This window comes from Zalophus californianus, chromosome 4 (genome assembly GCF_009762305.2).
Source record: "Zalophus californianus isolate mZalCal1 chromosome 4, mZalCal1.pri.v2, whole genome shotgun sequence".
NCBI classification, from domain to species: Eukaryota; Metazoa; Chordata; class Mammalia; order Carnivora; family Otariidae; genus Zalophus; species Zalophus californianus.
Window position 1 is genome coordinate 51,923,590 of NC_045598.1, and position 17,626 is coordinate 51,941,215.

Here is a 17,626-nt window from a genome sequence, read left to right on the forward strand (position 1 = left end):
TATAACATATTTGTTTTATATATGTCTATGTATATAACAATACAAATATAAACATATATGCAATATAAACATTTATATACATATATACAAATATAAACATTTTAAAGTAGAAGTGGTTGTCTAAATTTTTGTGAAGGCTCCAAATAATTTTGTCGCAAAAGTTCCTCATATTTTCAAAATGATCAATTCAACTTGTTGATTAGATGGCAATCCATATAAATTACTCTAAGTCTATGCTAGATTTACGGCTTAGATTAATTCTACCTCACCTAAAACTTTAGTAACAGTATAGAATTGTATGTCAAAACAAATTACATTCTCTACAGTGTTCCAAGAAAAATGTAACTTTACTGATACATTTAAATCTTTTTTTTAAGATTTTATTTATTTATTTGAGAGAGAGAATGAGATAGAGAGAGAGCATGAGAGGGGAGAGGGTCAGAGGGAGAAGCAGACTCCCTGCTGAGCAGGGAGCCCGATGCGAGACTGGATCCTGGGACTCCAGGATCATGACCTGAGCCGAAGGCAGTTGCCCAACCAACTGAGCCACCTAGGCGCCCCCATTTAAATCTTTTGATAAGTAGAATTTTTAACTCAACTATTTTTAATTTGTGCTTTTCAGCATTTGCTTATACATTGTGAATGAAAATAAGTAAAATTTGTATATATATATGACGAATTAACAGTTTTTTCCTTTTATATGAATTTACCTGAATTGGTAGAATATAGCGCCACCTTATGCCCTGTGTAAGAATTACAAGCTACTATTTTATTTCATCTTTATATTGTTAAAAACTTTATCACATAGAATTTCTTACACTGTCATTCTAAAAGTTTTTAAAAAACTCAACCTCCTTCCATTTTTCTCACAATACTCAAACTGTCAACCTAATCTATAATCCTTTCAAATTGATTGATTTGAATGAGCCGGCCATTTTATCAGTACTTTTTTTCTTTTAATTCGTAATATTTTAGTCTAGGTTCTAGAGGAAAAGCTTTGTGTGATTGAAGTCTGTTTGTTTTAAAAGAAATTTAGGTTGAAGAAGCATTGTGTTTTTAGTAACTGTGGCAGATCTTAAGAATTTGAATGCTTTTGGGGCGCCTGAGTGGCTCAGTTGGTTAAGCTGCTGCCTTCGGCTCAGGTCATGATGCCAGGGTCCTGGGATCGAGCCCTGCATCGGGCTCCCTGCTTGGCAGAGAGCCTGCTTCTCCCTCTCCCTCTGTCTGCCGCTCTGCCTATTTGTGCTCTCTCTCTATCTCTGTTAAATAAATAAATAAAATCTTAAAAAAAACAATTTGAATGCTTCCTTTTAAGCAGGAGAGCTACAAATTCTCCTAGTAATGTCATTATTTAGTATTAAAAATAATCTGATTATTACATTGAAGTTTGTCTGATATAAATAATGTGGCATTTGTCTTCTGTTTTATAATAGCTGTTTTTCCATCATTTTCCAGCTTTGTTAACCATGTATTGTAGTATCTAGGTTGGCTGTCTTTCCAAGGAAACATAAATTCCCTTCCTGTACTTTTTCTAAAACTGGAATTTAGGAAAGACCTCCAGTAATAATGCTTAACTCACTCCCCAGCTAAAGGCATCTCCTGTCAGCCCATAGCACTGCCCCTTAAGAAGTACAATAAGCATATGGAAAAATTCTTCCATCTTTGAGTTTCTCAAATGTCACATACTATGTTCACTACCAGTGTACCAGGCAAAATGCAATATAGGCACACCTTGTTTTATTGTGATTCACTTTATTGCGCCTCAGAGATACTGCATTCTTTTTAAGTTTTTATTCATTCATTTATTTAAGTAATCTCTACATCCAACATGAGGCTCAAATTCACGACCCCAAGATTTAGAGTTACACACTCCTCTGACTGAGCCAGTCAGGCACCCCTGCATTTTTTTTTTTTAATTGAAGGTTTGTGACAACCCTGTGTCAAGCAAGTCTATTGGTGCTGTTTTTTCAACAGCATTTGCTCACTTTGTATCTCTGTGTCACATTTTGGTAATTCTCTCAGTATTTTGAACTTTTCATTATTATATTTGTTATGGTTACCTGTGATCAGTGATTATGACTTGCTGAAAGTTTAAATGATGGTTAGTATTTTTTAGCAATAAAGTATCTTTTAATTAAGGTATGTACATTGTTTTTTAGACATAATGCCATTGTACACTTAATAAATGATAGTATAGTGTAAACATAGCTAACTTTTCTATGCACTGGGAAACCAAAAATATTGTATGACTTGCTTTATTGTGATATTCGTTTTATTGCAGTGGCCTGGAACCAAGCCTGCAATATTGCCGAGGTACACCTGCCTTTTTTTAGTTTGTTTAAACACTTTATTAACTGTGGGGGAGGGGGCTGCAACACCCACGATTAAATACAAATTTTCCAGCTACTGAAGTATGCATTTTTCAATAAGGAACCCAAATAATTATTTTTATCTTTTTTTAAAAGATTTTATTTATTTATTTATTTGAGAGAGAGAGGGAGAGAGAGGGAGAGCATGGGGAGGGGGAGGGGTAGAGGGAAAAGCAGACTCTCCGCTGAGTGGGGAGCCTCATACAGGGCTTGATCCCAGGACCCCAGAATCATGACCTGAGCCAAAGGCAGAAGCTTAACCAACTGAGCCACCCAGGTGCCCCTGATTATGTTTAACACTCTAATATATGGGTAATTCCAAATGATAATGCTTTCTCATACTTTATAGTAATTTCATAAACATGAGCTTTCTTTTTCTTTTTAACATGAGTTTTCTTTAAATACCAGATTTTGAAAAAATCATGGCAGATATTTAAATGTGAAAAAGAACTGAATTTTGAATATAGCTGGTAGTTTGGAGAGAGAGTAAGGAGACCTAGGTCCAGCTCTGGTTCTGCAATCAAGGAGAATTGTGACAAGTACATTGCTTTATTTTTCAGACTTTCATCAATCAAAAGAGAAGTCTGGACTGGATTGCTTTTTAGACTTCTTCTGCCTTAAATATTTTATAATTCTAAACTAGTATCCCTTACCATTCCATATGGGTGACTATAAACATATTCATAAAATACTTTAGATGCAATTCCATTTGATAATGCTATAGTCAAAATTGATTTGAAAGGAAAACATGTTTTATTTGATGTCAGAGCCTTAATTCAAACTGTCTCAAATGGTAACTTGTCTAAATACTGTGAGAGTATATCTTTCCTTTCTTCTCTGTAACAATTGTCATCTTCCAGGGTCATGTTGATTATACCATGGCCAATTGGCTTTGAAGTAATGTCAGCATCTGTTGTTAGTCCTTAATATATTCTTATCCAAGGGATTTACGGGGAGGCTAAATGAAAATCTGTATATACTCTTACTCATTATTAATAGTTGAACTTTTGGCTCAAGTCCCCGTTTGAACCTCACTGAGTTATAAAAATTTTGAATTTAGTACCCAGAGTATATTTTGTTTTGGAAATATGATCTAATGGTAGAAGCATTGATCCAAAAGTCTTAGGCTATAGACCTAATATTTCTACAAACTCCTTGTAAAATTCAGATTCTGTATAACCTCTGTGTACCTTAATTTCTCTGTTTATTAAAATGACTGACTTATATCTACCCCTTATTGCCTCATAGGGATGTTGTTAAAATATATATAATGACTCATTTCTGTCATGGACAATATACTTACAAAGATGAATTCCAATAATTTAAGGTCACATTTTAATTTTTCAGAATTAAAAGTACACATATCTTTTATACCCCAAAGGTGTGACAGTGCTTGTGATTAATGACTGACTGAAAGCTTAAGTCATAGTTCAGCAATAATGGTAATTTCTTAAAATTCAGTTTAAGAAGAAATCTCCAAAGAAAAGATGAATATAAAAATGGAAAACTTACATAAGTTGAAAAGTAACTAAAACTAAAGTAAAGAAACAGAGAAAATACATACATCAAAGCTTACAAAGGGTAGTCAACATCTAAAACAGTCAAGAGAATTTATTAAAATATGTAACAAAAATATCAAGTCTGCGATAGACCTATGAAAATAGAGGATGAATAGGCAGTTCACACAAAAGGAGACAAAAATAATAAACACATGGGGAAAAGTCCAACCTTGTTAGTAATCAGAGAAATTCAAACTAATGCAGAAATTGTTACAAAACCATTTTAATTATTATTTTATTGCATAAATGTAAATTGATGCAAAAATTGATACGACACCATATACAAAAATATGTGGAATACTATAATGAATATTTTATGTACCCACACCTTGCTTACCCACCATCACCCAGTTTTTTTTTTTTAGATTTATTATTATTTTTTTTTAATTGAGAGACAGAGAGCATGAGCTGGGGGAGGGGTAGAAGGAGATGGAGAGGGAGAGAGAATCTCCAGCAGACTCCCCACTGAGCACGCAGCCCTATGCCATGCTCCATCCCAGGACCCTGAGATCATGACCTGAGCCCAAACCAAGAGTTGAATGCTTAACCGACAGACACCCAGGTGCCCCCCACCACCCAATGTTTTGAATGATAACACTACTGACCAAGTTATGGTAGTGGCAAAATTACTACATTATACATTGTTGGTGGTATTGTAAAATTGGATCACTGTTTTACAAAGCAATATGGTAACATGTCATTAGCCTTAAAAGTGTGCATACTTGTGGCCTGGGAGTTCTTTTGAAAGATATTATTCATGAAAGGAAAAGTATTTAGACAAAGTAGTCTTCATTTTATTATTATTTATACTGATGAGAAATTAGAAACGATCTAGATATTCAACATTTTAGAAATAAGTAATGGTATACCAACTCAATGGATAATTATAGAACCAGTTAAATTGAAAAAACTAAATATTCCTTAGCAAAATGGTTTTTTTCATTGTAGCAAAATATACATAACATAAAATTTACCATTTTAACCATTTTTAAGTGTATAGTTATGTGCATTAAGTACATTCACATTGTTGTGCAACCGTCTCTACTACCCATCTTTAGAACTTTTTCATCATCCCCAACTCAATCTCTTTACCCATTAAACAGTAACTCCCCATTTCCTCCACTTTTCACTCTTGGCAAATACTGCTCTACTTTCTGTCTCTGAATTTAACTAATCTAGATACCTCGTATAAGTGGAATCATAAAATATTTGTCCTTTGGCTTACTTCACTTAGCATAATGTCTTCACGGTTTATCCATGTGCAGCATATGTTAGAATTTTATTCCCTTTTAAGGCTGAAAATATTCCATTGTATATATATTCCACATTTTGTTTATCCATTCATCAGTAGACATTTGGATTCTTTTCACCATTTGGCTATTGTGAAAAATGCTGCTATGAAGATGGGTGTACAAATATCTGTTTGATATATATCCAAAAATGGAATTGCTGGATCATATAGTAATTCTGTGTTTAATTTGGGGGGGAACTGATAAGCTTTTGTCTATATATTTTTTTCTGGCCTGTGTTTTTGGTGTCCTATCCAAGAAATAGCTAAATCCAATGTCATGAAGTTTTTCTACTATGTTTTCTTCTTAGAATTTTATAGTTTAGTACTTACATTTAGGTCTTGATCCATTTTGTGTTAATTTTTATATATGGTGTAAGGAGTTCAAATCAATTATTTTGCACTTGGATATCCAGGTTTCCCAGCTTCATTTGTTGATGCGGTTGTCCTTTCTCCCATTGAGTGGTCTTAGCATCCTTTTTTTTTTTAAGATTTTATTTATTTTCGAAACAGAGCATGCATGAGGGCAAGTGAGGGAGAGGTAAAGGGGAAAGGGAGAGGGACAAGCAGACTCTGAGCAAAGCGTGGAGCCTGACACCGGGCTAGATCTCAGGATCCTAAGACCATGACCGGAGCCAAAACCAAGAGTCAGGGGTTTAACCGAATGAGCTACCCAGGTGGTCTTAGCATCCTTGTTGAAAACTACTTGATTACATATGTGAGAGTTTATTTCTGGGCTATCTATCTATTCATTGGTCTATATATTTGTCCTTATGCCACTATCACACTGTTTTGATTACTGTAGCTTTGAAGTGAGTTTTTTTATTTTTTATTTTTTATTTTTATTTTTTTTAGATCAGGACATGTAAGTCCTCCAACTTTGTTCTTATTTTTTAATAGCAAAATATTTTGGATATAACATTAAATAGAAAAGATATAACAAAATAATGTTAATTAGGATATAAAAAATAGGTTTCTATCTAAGGCCAGTCTTAGGAAGGATTACATAGAAATCAAACTAGGATGGTAGAATTATGGAGTTTTTTTCCCCCTATTTCTAAGTTTCTAATTTTAAATTTATTTTGGTTCTATGAAAATAATATAAAATATGAAAATAATTACCATTTATACAATGGAAAAATTACATATAAATACATTTAGGATTATTTAGCCTTTAAAAAAAGTGGGTGAGAAATCATTCTCAGTGTAAATTATGTTTGTTCTCACCTTTTTAGTGCCATAGTAAATAATTCTATAATGGACTACTCGTATTTTTTATATTATTGTATACAGCTAATGCATACCTTTTCGGTAGCTTCCTTAATATGATTAAAGCCTTGAGCTTATTATTTAAATATCCTCCCAGATAATTTTTCAAAATCCTTTTTTATGGGGCAACTGGGTGGTTCAGTCGTTAAGCGTCTGCCTTCAGCTCAGGTCATGATCCCAGGGTCCTGGGATCAAGCCCCGCATCAGGCTCCTTGCTCAGCCGGGAGCCTGCTTCTCCCTCTCCCACTCCCAGTGCTTGTGTTCCCTCTCTAGCTTTCTTTCTCTTTCAAATAAATAAAATCTTAAAAAAACAAAAAACCAAAGTTCTTTTTTAAAAAGTCATTTCAAAACCATGTAAATATGTTTGGAAGTCATTAGGAATAGAACAGAAATATGTTATACATTATAGGTAGACAAATCTACTAATGATTAATTGAAGAGCATTTTTGTACACATTTATGGCAATGGCACAATTTCTTATATCTTCAATGGACAGTTTTTTTACTTTCTGCATATAGCATCATCTTCGAGTTTTATTTAAAACTTAAGAGATCCCGGAGCTATTAGTTTTGACCAGAAGGGATTTGGCTAACCAGAAATAGCAGGACTAATCGTATAGATGTCTTTCTCAAAACTGATGTTTATGAGCATTTTGTTACAGCTGTAAAACTTACTCAGTATTCTTTTAGTTACCTGGACTTGAAACAGTTATTTTGGTTGTCATGTACTTTAACTTTTAAATACAAAGTCGTCACTTTTCCTTTCAACATCAGTTTTAGTGGCCCTTAGTCATTTTTACTATGTTCCAAGCACTAATCCTGCCCTAATTATTGTGGCAGCATTTTTAAAAAAAGATTTATTTATTTATTTGAGAGAGAGAGAGCGAGAGAGCACATGAGTGGTGGGAGGGGCAGAGGGAATGAATCCTCAAGCGGACTTCGCAGAGCAGAGTCTGACTCAGGGTGGGAGGTGGGGAGGGTCCTTGATCCTGTGACCCATGAGATAATGACCTGAGCCAAAACCAAGAGTCGGACACTCAACCAACCGAGCCACCCAGGTGCCCCCATAGCAGCATTTTTGTTTATTTATTTATTTAATTATTTATTTTATTACTCTGTTTTAGTACTTCTCCCACTCTCATGAACTTCATTTCTCTTATTTCTTTTTTCCATTATGTCTTTTCCTAGCTTTTCATTATCTAAATTCTGCTAATCCTTCGAGATACGGTTCATAGATTGCCCTCCCAGTTTATATCGATGCCCACCACCCCCCATCAGTCAGACACTATTGAATACCTACAATGTGCCAGGCATTATTTTAGGAACTAGAGTTATTATTTTGCACATGTGATTATTTTCTTGTTCTAACCATGTACTACTGTAAATTATAATTGAATTGTGTTAGGCCGGTTTTTTGTTTGTTTGTTTGTTTTACCTCTTAATGATGTCACAAATTCCTAGAGGTCAGTGCTCTATTTGACATTTCTTTTATATCCTCCTCAGGTTTCTCTTTATTACTCTGCATGCTGGAAACATTTAATAAGTGTTTGAAAAAAAACTTTTTTCCTTCATTTCAGGAGTGGCAATGTGTACAATCAAAAGGTTGCTTTTTCTTAGAAGAAGATGGTGAAATCATTAGTCATCAATATTGGATGCAAATAGCTCAGAGATCCATGGTTTATCTAACAATTAAACCATTAAACCTGAGTCAAGTTGAAGGTAAGTTTTAAGTTTTTCATGTATTTTTAAAATTTCAATTTATGCGCTCTTTGAAAATACTTATGTAAATATTTGGTAGTCTTAGTAAAGAAAATAATCTACCTAAGAAACATGGTTACAGATACTTGAAGAAAGAAAGCATTAGCTTATACTTGGACTGTGTTATCATATTTCACAAAGTATTTAAGTTGCTTTTCGTTATGTTTAAAACATGTTTTATTTTAATTCATTTAAAAACAAGAACAAAGTGTACCCTGGTTTCTTCATGACATAGAATTAACTTTTTATTTACTAATTAAGTTTTAACTTTTCCATTTGTCAATTTTTTAAATTAATATGTTTAAGAGAAGTTCTATAGGAACATAATTTGGGGCGATATGAACTGCAGACAACCTTTATTAATCATCTTTGCATTCATGGTAATATTGTTTTTTTTTTATATAAATGTTAGATGCAAATTAATCTAGTGTCTAAGATGGCTATTATATACATATTTTTTAAAGATTTTATTTATTTATTTGACAGAGAGAGAGAGCGAGAGCAGGAACACAAGCAGGGGGAATGGGAGAGGGAGAAGCAGGCTTCCTGCAGAGCAGGGAACCTGATGCAGGGCTTGATCCCAGGACCCTGGGATCATGACCTGAGTCAAAGGCAGACGCTTAATGACTGAGCCACCCAGGCGCTCATGGCTATTATATTTTTAATTAGTGAAAATGTCTATAAGGGTGCTTTCACTAGATATCCTTTTAATGTTGATTGTTCTAAGTATCAATTTTTATTTTTTTATTATGTTTATATAAGAAAATGTTTATTTTATTACTAGAGGATTCTTCCCCACCCCATTCTTTTTGCTTCCTAAAGTAGAGATTCTAAAAGTTTTCACTGTATATCTTATGGGATACTTAAAACATTTGATGGTTGATACTTTTAAGTGACAATTACAATAATCATTTTTTTCAGATAAAGGTATCAAGATAGGCCTGCATATTCAATGCAGATATTAATTCTCCATAGTCTTATGAAGAAGATACTTTATTCACTTACTTATCAATTATTTATTGAGGGCCTTATATATCAAGTATCATTTTAGGTGCTTAGGATACATCAAAGTACAAAAACAAAAATCGTTGTCTTTATGAACTTACATTCTAGTGGGGGAAACTAACAATAAATAATAAAACATAATAAATAGTAAATGACATGGTATGTTAGAAAGTGATAAATCCTATGGGAAAAATAGGGATTGGGCATTGTGAAGGCTGAGGGAATATGAGTTGCCACTGAAATGGAGTGGTTAGTGTATGCTTCATTAAGAAGTTGACATTTGAGCAAAGACTTTGAAAGAGGTGTATCAATTATCAACTGCTATATAAGAAATTACCCCAAAAGTCAGTGGCTTAAAACAATGAAACAATTGTTCACTAGTAAGCAGGTTTGCTAGATAGTTATTTTGTTTTGAGCTGGGCTTTGCTTTTCTCTGTAGGACTCACTCATGCATCTGTGATCAGAGGCAGGTTAGCTCATTGCTGGCTTTATTGGTGTTGGCTGGGCTCTCTGTGAGGTCTCAGCTGGGACAGCTTGACTCTGCCCCATATAATCTCTTACCTTCTTAGTGAGTTAGCCTGGACTTGTTCTCTTGGTGTAACAGGGATCTCAAAGAAAAAGCAGAAGCACTTAGGGCTTCCTGAGGCTTGGGCTCAGAAGTGAGCGGCACATTACTTTTGCTATATTCTGTTGTTCACCGCAAGTAACAGGGCAAGTCCAGATTTATAAGACAGAGAAATAGACCTGATCTCCTGATGGAGGAGCCGCAAAGTCACATTGCGATGTGCTGTGAATACAGAGAGGGTAGCCATTTCTGCTGTCTTCCACAGAAGGCCAGGCAGTAAACTTTGTCGATGTAGAGCTGGTGGAAGGGATGGGTGAAGAGTGAAGAGTGGAGGTGGCAGAGCATTCCACATAGAGGGAATAAATACTCTGTCAGAGGCTCTGAGGTGAGAGTGTGCCTGGTGGTAGAAGAACAACAAGGTGACTAGAATGGCCAGAACGAGGTAGGAGAATGAAAGAATGAAGTAGGAGATGAAGACAGGGAGGAACCAGGACAATTGTTTTTTGGTTTGTTTTTGCCATAATGAAGACTTGGGCTTCTGAGAGAAATGAAAAACCTTAGGAGGATTTTTCCTGTGGCTGCTCTCACGGTTTTCTCTTCATCTTTAATTTACAACTGTTTGAATATGTGTCTAGGTGCTTTTGTTTTTCTTGTTGGTGCTGTTATTGTGGAGTGTGTTTGTTTGTATTTATTCTGCTTGGATTTTTGACTTACTGTCTTTCATTATTTTTAGAAAAATTTTCCATCTTTATTTCTTCAAATACCTCTTCTGCTCTCTCTCTTCTTTTTCCATTTATATGGTGCCTGACATCTTGTCTTCTGTGCTGCACCACAGATAAGTGAGTGCTTGTATCTCATCTCTTCTTGGAAGTGTGTGTCTTTTCTTGGATTTCAGACTACTTGATTGCCCTGGAACCTCAGCTCTGATGAGTTCAAGAAAAAATTATGATTTTCTAGTTCATGTACTGTTTCTTATTGTTAGGGTGGGAGCAACATTATTCCAACTCTCAACTCCATGAGAGGATTTTGAATAGAGACAGGACATAATCTGACATATTTTAACAAGAGCAGTCAGGTTGTTATATTAGAAATAGATGGAAGGGGACCCAAGAGAATGCAAGGGGTCCAGCTTTGATGCTCCTGCAGACTTCTAGGAGGGTACTGATGATACTTTGAACCAGAAATGTAGAAGTGATAAAAAGTAGAGATTCTGGATATATTTTGAAGGTTAAACCACAGGATTTCCTGAAGATTGGCTATCATATTCGAGAGAAGAAAAAAATTAAAGATGATTTCAAGATTTTTGGCTTGATTGGAAGCATGGCAACTGGAAGGATGAATTACTATTTACTGAGACAGAGAGAGAGAAGAATATAGATGGGCAGTTTTGTTTTGTTTTTTTTTAAGGAGTTGGGGAAGGTCAGTTTTAGACCTAGAAATTCAAGTGGAAATGTCAAATAGGCAGTTGATTATATGGGTCTAAAGTTCAAAGTTCTAGCTGGAGATATAAATTATGGAGTTGCCAGCACATAGATGGTGTCTAACATCTTTTCCTCCAGTGCCATTCCACAGGTTAGCTAGTGCTTGAACCTCATCTCTCCCTAAAGGGTTTGTTTTTCCTTGGATTTCAGGCTACTTTGTTGCCTTGCAACCTTAGCTTTCTGATAAATTTAAGAAAAGTTATGATATTTAGAAAGTAGGTATAAACAATATTTCTAGCAAGCTCACTGTATATAGTTACAAATGCTATGATGTTTCTGTATAAAAATGCGTTATGTATTTCTAAAAGAAAAAAAATTCCAAAGGGGAAAGAAACCACCAACTGCTTTTTTAAAAAGATAGGAAAGAGCAAGTAGTAATTGACTTACTTTAAGATGTTTGGGTTTTTTGTTTATAGGAAAACCATCCCCTTGGTTATCAGTTGATACTGCCTTGTATATTCTTAAGGAAAATGAGAGTCAAGCAAATCTACAACTCATGTGTTTTACTGAACTACGAAATAGAGAAGTATACATATTTATTTCCTATGTTTAATTTAAAAATATGATATGAACTCAGGTTTGGGGAAAATAATAGTTTTTCTATATTCGTTTGTTCTTAACTTTTGTATCTTCCCCTCCAATTAGGGTATATACAGTACTTAAGCACTATGCATATTATATGTGTTTTATTAATTGTGATGGATTTTTTTCTTGTTTGCTGAGATTAAGAGCTGAGGATTGATTAGTAGTCTTGGCTTCATAACTTATAAGTTGTGTGACATTTTACTTCACTTTCTTCTTCTCTAAATGCCCAGATGTCTCACATGTGAACATTTTTTTCATATGCAATAAAAATGATTGATGCCAGTGGATTTTTTTCCCTAAATACTAGCAATTTAAGACTTTGGAAAAGTTGCTTTAAATGTTTGTGTTTCTTATACAAGTACTGCAAAAAAGAAAAACTTGAAGGTTATTATCCTCAGGCTTGACTCATATTATAGGGTTCAAAAATAGATTGATCTAAAGGAATGCTTTTAAATGATTTTATATGTTGCCCCTGGGGTTGTTCTGATCTTTCCTAATTATATATTTACTCAGAGGTCAAATATGTGAGGCACATACATAACTGTGGCTATTTATTTTATGAGGACTACAAAATACATCTGCTATACAACAACAGGAATAATACTATTCAAGGGCTTACTGCAATATCATATTTAATCTTTATATGGGTCCAACGACAGACAAACATTTCCCTGATGGAATGTTATATAAAAGTCTTTATTGTAGGCTTCCTAACAGACAAGAATAGTTATAGGCAAGAAACAAATAAAATGACAGAAGTTAATGTTTTGACGAAACTCTTCTTCAGAACTGACTACAAAGTTAAGTTCAAGATAAAGCATTGTCTAAAACAATAGCTGTTCCCATTTTGTTTTGGATAAAATTACTTTCTTATGATATTGCATGTATAAAAATGTTAGTACATAGCAAGCCTGTAATAAACTTTGAATGAGTTTCTATTTACCTTTTTACTATATCGGCTTCTGTTTTTCTGTAATATGTCATATTTACAAGGGATTTTTAGTTTTAGTTTTAGTTTCACAATCATTTTCTTTAAGAAGAGTTTTGTGCCCATGAAAGACTTTCCATTTGCCATCCACAGTGGCAGTTCAAGGTTATATGTGGAGATAAGGGAAGTTCATGGGGTAACATGTATTAGGAAGCAGCAGGAACTGCTTCTCACTCCTGGAAATCAGCCTACATCTGGCCAATTTACACGATTACGGTTTCCCAAGGAGGGATTTGGCCAATCTTTAGTCTTCAAAATGACCCTGGTTTTATTGGATTGCTTCTTGTATCAAGATAAGATGTAGTTACTTTAGGATGATTATGGTTCCTCTGACTTGTAAGGGCAGAAATAGGGCTGAACCAGAATTCAGTTGATAAGCAACTTTATTTTGTGTATGAGTCCCCAGGATGACCTAAAATACATCTGCATTTTGAAAGTTTTTGGACACAACACTGAATAGAATTCCTTCCCTAGGGCGATTCTGTGCTGAAGGGCAAATAGCTGTTTGCTTAGCTGTTATAAACGATGAGAAAATGCTTAGATTTAATGTATTTGACAGAGATAACCCCTAGGCTTTATAGGTAGCTGTTTGGTTCCAGAACACACCTAGAAGGTCCATAGAGAGATGCCATTATACTTTCTTTTATGAAACAGGAGAATAAAATATTTCCTATGCAAATGTCCTGGCACTCATTATAAATATACTGTGATGGAAAAGAATTTTGTATAAGGTAGGTTTATCTGGGATTCTACCATCTTGTTTTATAGTCCATATTACATAAATAATAGTAAAATTCCAGTGCTTCTGTCTATATTATTGGACTCTTAAAAATATGGCTAGTTCATACAAGTAGTGAACTCTTGAAATATATTTAATTTTTACTTTTGGTTATTGAAATCTAATTACAAATCACATGTTTATGTTTGAATCAAACTAGGGAATTGTAACTGAAAAATTATTCTAAGATCTCTGCTTCCTGTTGAAGATATTTGCATCACAAACGTTTTTTTATTGGGGAAGATTTAGAAGTTATATAACTTCTTACCTATTATAGTATTAAGCATTTGTTTTTAAAAATATATTATGAACTACATCTAATGATCTTGTGCCAGGGCTACCATTAATAAAGAGATTTTGAAGCCCATAAAAGATTGATAGAAGCATAATAGACTTGGTGAATATTGATAAATTACTTCTAACGCTTCTCTTTCAGAAGAAAAATCAAAAGTCATTAAGACTCATGGTAGTTGTTGTTTTTTAATTCTTTTGAGAAAAGATGTTTGGGTGGACCGGTGAACTAGGACCTGGGATTTACTGGTTAATTCCTTCCACAACTGGCTGTAGGCTGAGGAAAGAAATAAAACCAATAACTGAAGAGGCCCAACTTGTGTATAGAGATGGAACAGGGGAATTATTTCTTACAAAGGAATTTAGGTAAGTTTTGTTTATTCAGGTTAGAACTATAACATCTAAACAGGTTATAGATGAATAGCCTGTCTTCCATCCTTTCCTTTGGCCAGCCACCACCCCTACCCCCAGATTCTAATTCAATAACTCAACTCATTCACTGGGCATCTGAAAGTGATTTTCCATTCACAGATCTGGGATTGCCATTCATTTCTGGGTTCCACACATTTGGCAAGTCAACTTTAGTCATACATCTACAGATTTCTACCTGACTAGGCCCTGCCTTAGAAATAGATCCTGCTAGTTGCACCGTTAATTTAGATAACTGTCAAATATGAAATCCAAATACTTAGGTGGTTCTCTCATACGCTAGATATATACATTAATGTCTGGTAGAAGAAGGAGAAGAAAGTAGATTGGAGAAAGGAGAAAAGAAGGAGAGAATTACTTTTCATTGAGGTCCTACTATGTGTTGAGATACTATGGTTGTTTTAGAAGCTTGTTTATCTCATAGTAGACTTAGTAAGAAATATATCTGGATACATTAAGTTCACAAAAATTGATGCCTTGATATAACTTCATTTTAGTCTAGTTGCCTTGAAGACAATTTCCTATTTTTATAATTTTAGGTCAACTTTATCAGATATATTTGAAGTAATTGATTTAGATGGAAATGGTCTTCTAAGCCTTGAAGAATATAATTTTTTTGAATTGAGAACAAGTGGTGAGAAATGTGATGAAGATGCTTGGGCTGTCTGCCGTGGTAAGCACTTGTCTTTTTCCTTTTTTTTTTTTTTAAAGATTTTATTTATTTATGTGAGAGAGAGAGAGCAAGTGGGAAGAGGGAGAGGGAGGGACAAGCGGATTCAGTGCTGAGTGCAGAGCCTGATGTGGGGCTTGATCCCACAACCCTGAGATCATGACCTGAGCTGAAATTGAGTCAGCTGCTTAACTGACTGAGCCACCCTGGCACCCTGCACTTTTCCTTTTCTTAGTGGATATATAAAAAAATATGTAGTATCCTTCCATCCTTAAGAAGTAGAGTATCAAACTTCTCCATAGACTATTATGGCAATTAGGACAGTTAAAAAAGTAATAGCATTGTGGGGCTCCTGGGTGGCTCAGTCGTTAAGCGTCTACCTTCGGCTCAGGTCATGATCCCAGGGTCCTGGGATGGAGCCCCACATCGGGCTCCCTGCTCAGAGAGGATCCCGCTTCTCCCTCTCCCTCCGTCCTTCCCTCCCGCTCGTACTATGCTCACGCACTCCCTCTCTCTCAAATAAATAAAATCTTTTTTTTTAAGAAAGTAATAACATTGTTTATAGACCATAAAAACATAAATATTTGTTTTCCTTAAATTGATAGTTGGTATAGTATTTAAGTTAAAAGAAAATATCAATTACTTAAGTGTAACTTCATTTTTAGCCTATGCTCTTTAGAGCTTAGAATGGAAAAAAATTTTGTCCCAGCTCTTGATACTAATGGGACTGAAGTGGTCAAGAGCCCTGAACTGTGCCCAGGAGAAGGCAGCAAAGAACTAATAGGCTAGAGTTTTACTAAAAATTAAGCAGTTTCCAGGAAGTTCTTTTTTTTTTTTTTAAGATTTTATGTATTTATTTGAGAGAGAGATGAGATAGCAAGAGAGAGAGCACGAGCAGGGCAGAGAGGAAGAAGCGGGCTCCCCGCGGAGCAGGGAGCCCAATATGGGGCTCCATCCCAGGACCTGGGATCATGACCTGAGCCGAAGGCAGACGCTTACCCCACTGAGCCACCCAGGCGCCCCTCCAGGAAGTTCTTTATATATGTTAAGAATTCTTTAGTTTTTTGTGTTTGAGTTGAATTAAGAAAGTACATCATGGAGGTATGGAAACCAAAAATACCAAGATGGACAAAGAAAAATACTGAGGATGAGATAAATTCTGTTATCTCTTAGGAGACGTCTGAGAAGAGGGCAGGACTTATGTATTTAAGCCAAGGACTGAAAGATCAAAGGAGAAAACCAAAAAGCCATAGCCAACTATAGATCACAGAATAAGAAGGCCAGAATGCAGCCAGGAGACAGATTAACTCACGTATCAGTGTCACTGGGCTAGTAGTGTGTCTAGTCCTTTGGTTCTTAAAATGGTCTGAGCTTGGCAAAGTCAGCGAGCCAGGTGGGAGTCTGATAAATCTATCGAAACAGCAAATAAAGTAGAAATATTATTAATACAAAATTTTCAAAAATCTCTCTTTTTTTTTAAAAGATTTTATTTATTTATTTGACAGAGACACAGCGAGAGAGGGAACACAAGCAGGGGGAGTGGGAGAGGGAGAAGCAGGCCCCCTGCCAAGTAAGGAGCCCAGTGCGGGGCTCGATCCCAGGACCCTCAGTCGTTAAGCCGACGCTTAATGACTGAGCCACCTGGGCGCCCCGCAGAAATATATCTCTTTTTAACTGAAAGTTTATATAGTATAATCAGGAACAAGAAATGCATATTGATTTATACTATTAAACTTTGAATAACAAGATTGATATCATTATATATTTTATTAGGACAATATAATCATCTTACAACTTTAATGATATAGTCTTCTGGGTGGCTCAGTTGGTTAAGTGACTGCCTTCAGCTCAGTTCATGATCCTGGAGTCCCGGGATCGAGTCCCACGTCGGGCTCCCTGCTCAGCAGGGAGTCTGCTTCTCCCTCTGACCCTCTTCCCTCTTGTGCTCTCTATCTCTCAAATAAATAAATAAAATCTTTAAAAAAAAAGAATGATATAATCTTCTGATTATTGTTGGCACTAGAGCACATTCAATAAGAGTGAATCATAATTAGAATTTTCTTATGGTAAAGTTTTTGATGAATAAAATTTGAGTTTCATAATTAAATTGGGGGAGCCTAGCTGACTCAGTTAAGCATCTGACCCTTGATCTCAGCTCAGGTCTTGGTCTTAGAGTCGTGAGTTCAGGCCCCATGTGGAGCCTACTTAAAAAAAATAATAATTTAACTGGTAGAATTGATAGTTAACATTTTTTTGAGAATTTACCATGTACCAGTTGGAAGTACTTCTTTTTTTTTTAGAGAGGTGGGGGGAGGGGCAAAGGGAGAAGGAGAGAGAGAGAATCTTAAGCAGGCTCCACACCCAGCACAGAGCCCAATGCGGGGCTCAATCTCACAACCGTGAGATCATGACCTAAACTGAAATCAAGAGTCAGATGCTTAACCGACTGAGCCACCTGGTGTCCCCAGTTGGAACTACTTCTATACATCAGCTCTCTGAGGTATGTCCTGTTATTTTTCATTTTACAAATAAGGAAACAGGGGGCACCTGGATTGCTCAGTCAGTTAAACGTCTGCCTTTGGCTCAGGTCAT

General features: G+C 35.4%; 1 protein-coding gene across 2 annotated transcripts in view; it reads left to right on the forward strand.

Moving 5' to 3' along the window:
* The window catches only part of EFCAB7 (EF-hand calcium binding domain 7), a 44,185-nt gene that overhangs the window by 13,722 nt on the left and 12,837 nt on the right, over nucleotides 1-17,626 (forward strand). For both annotated transcript variants that reach the window (XM_027603353.2, XM_027603360.2), the window contains exons 7-10: nucleotides 8,062-8,203; nucleotides 11,710-11,819; nucleotides 14,144-14,301; nucleotides 14,904-15,037. In XM_027603353.2, coding sequence (XP_027459154.2) covers nucleotides 8,062-8,203; nucleotides 11,710-11,819; nucleotides 14,144-14,301; nucleotides 14,904-15,037 — 544 coding nt within the window. The remainder of the gene's footprint in view (nucleotides 1-8,061; nucleotides 8,204-11,709; nucleotides 11,820-14,143; nucleotides 14,302-14,903; nucleotides 15,038-17,626) is intronic.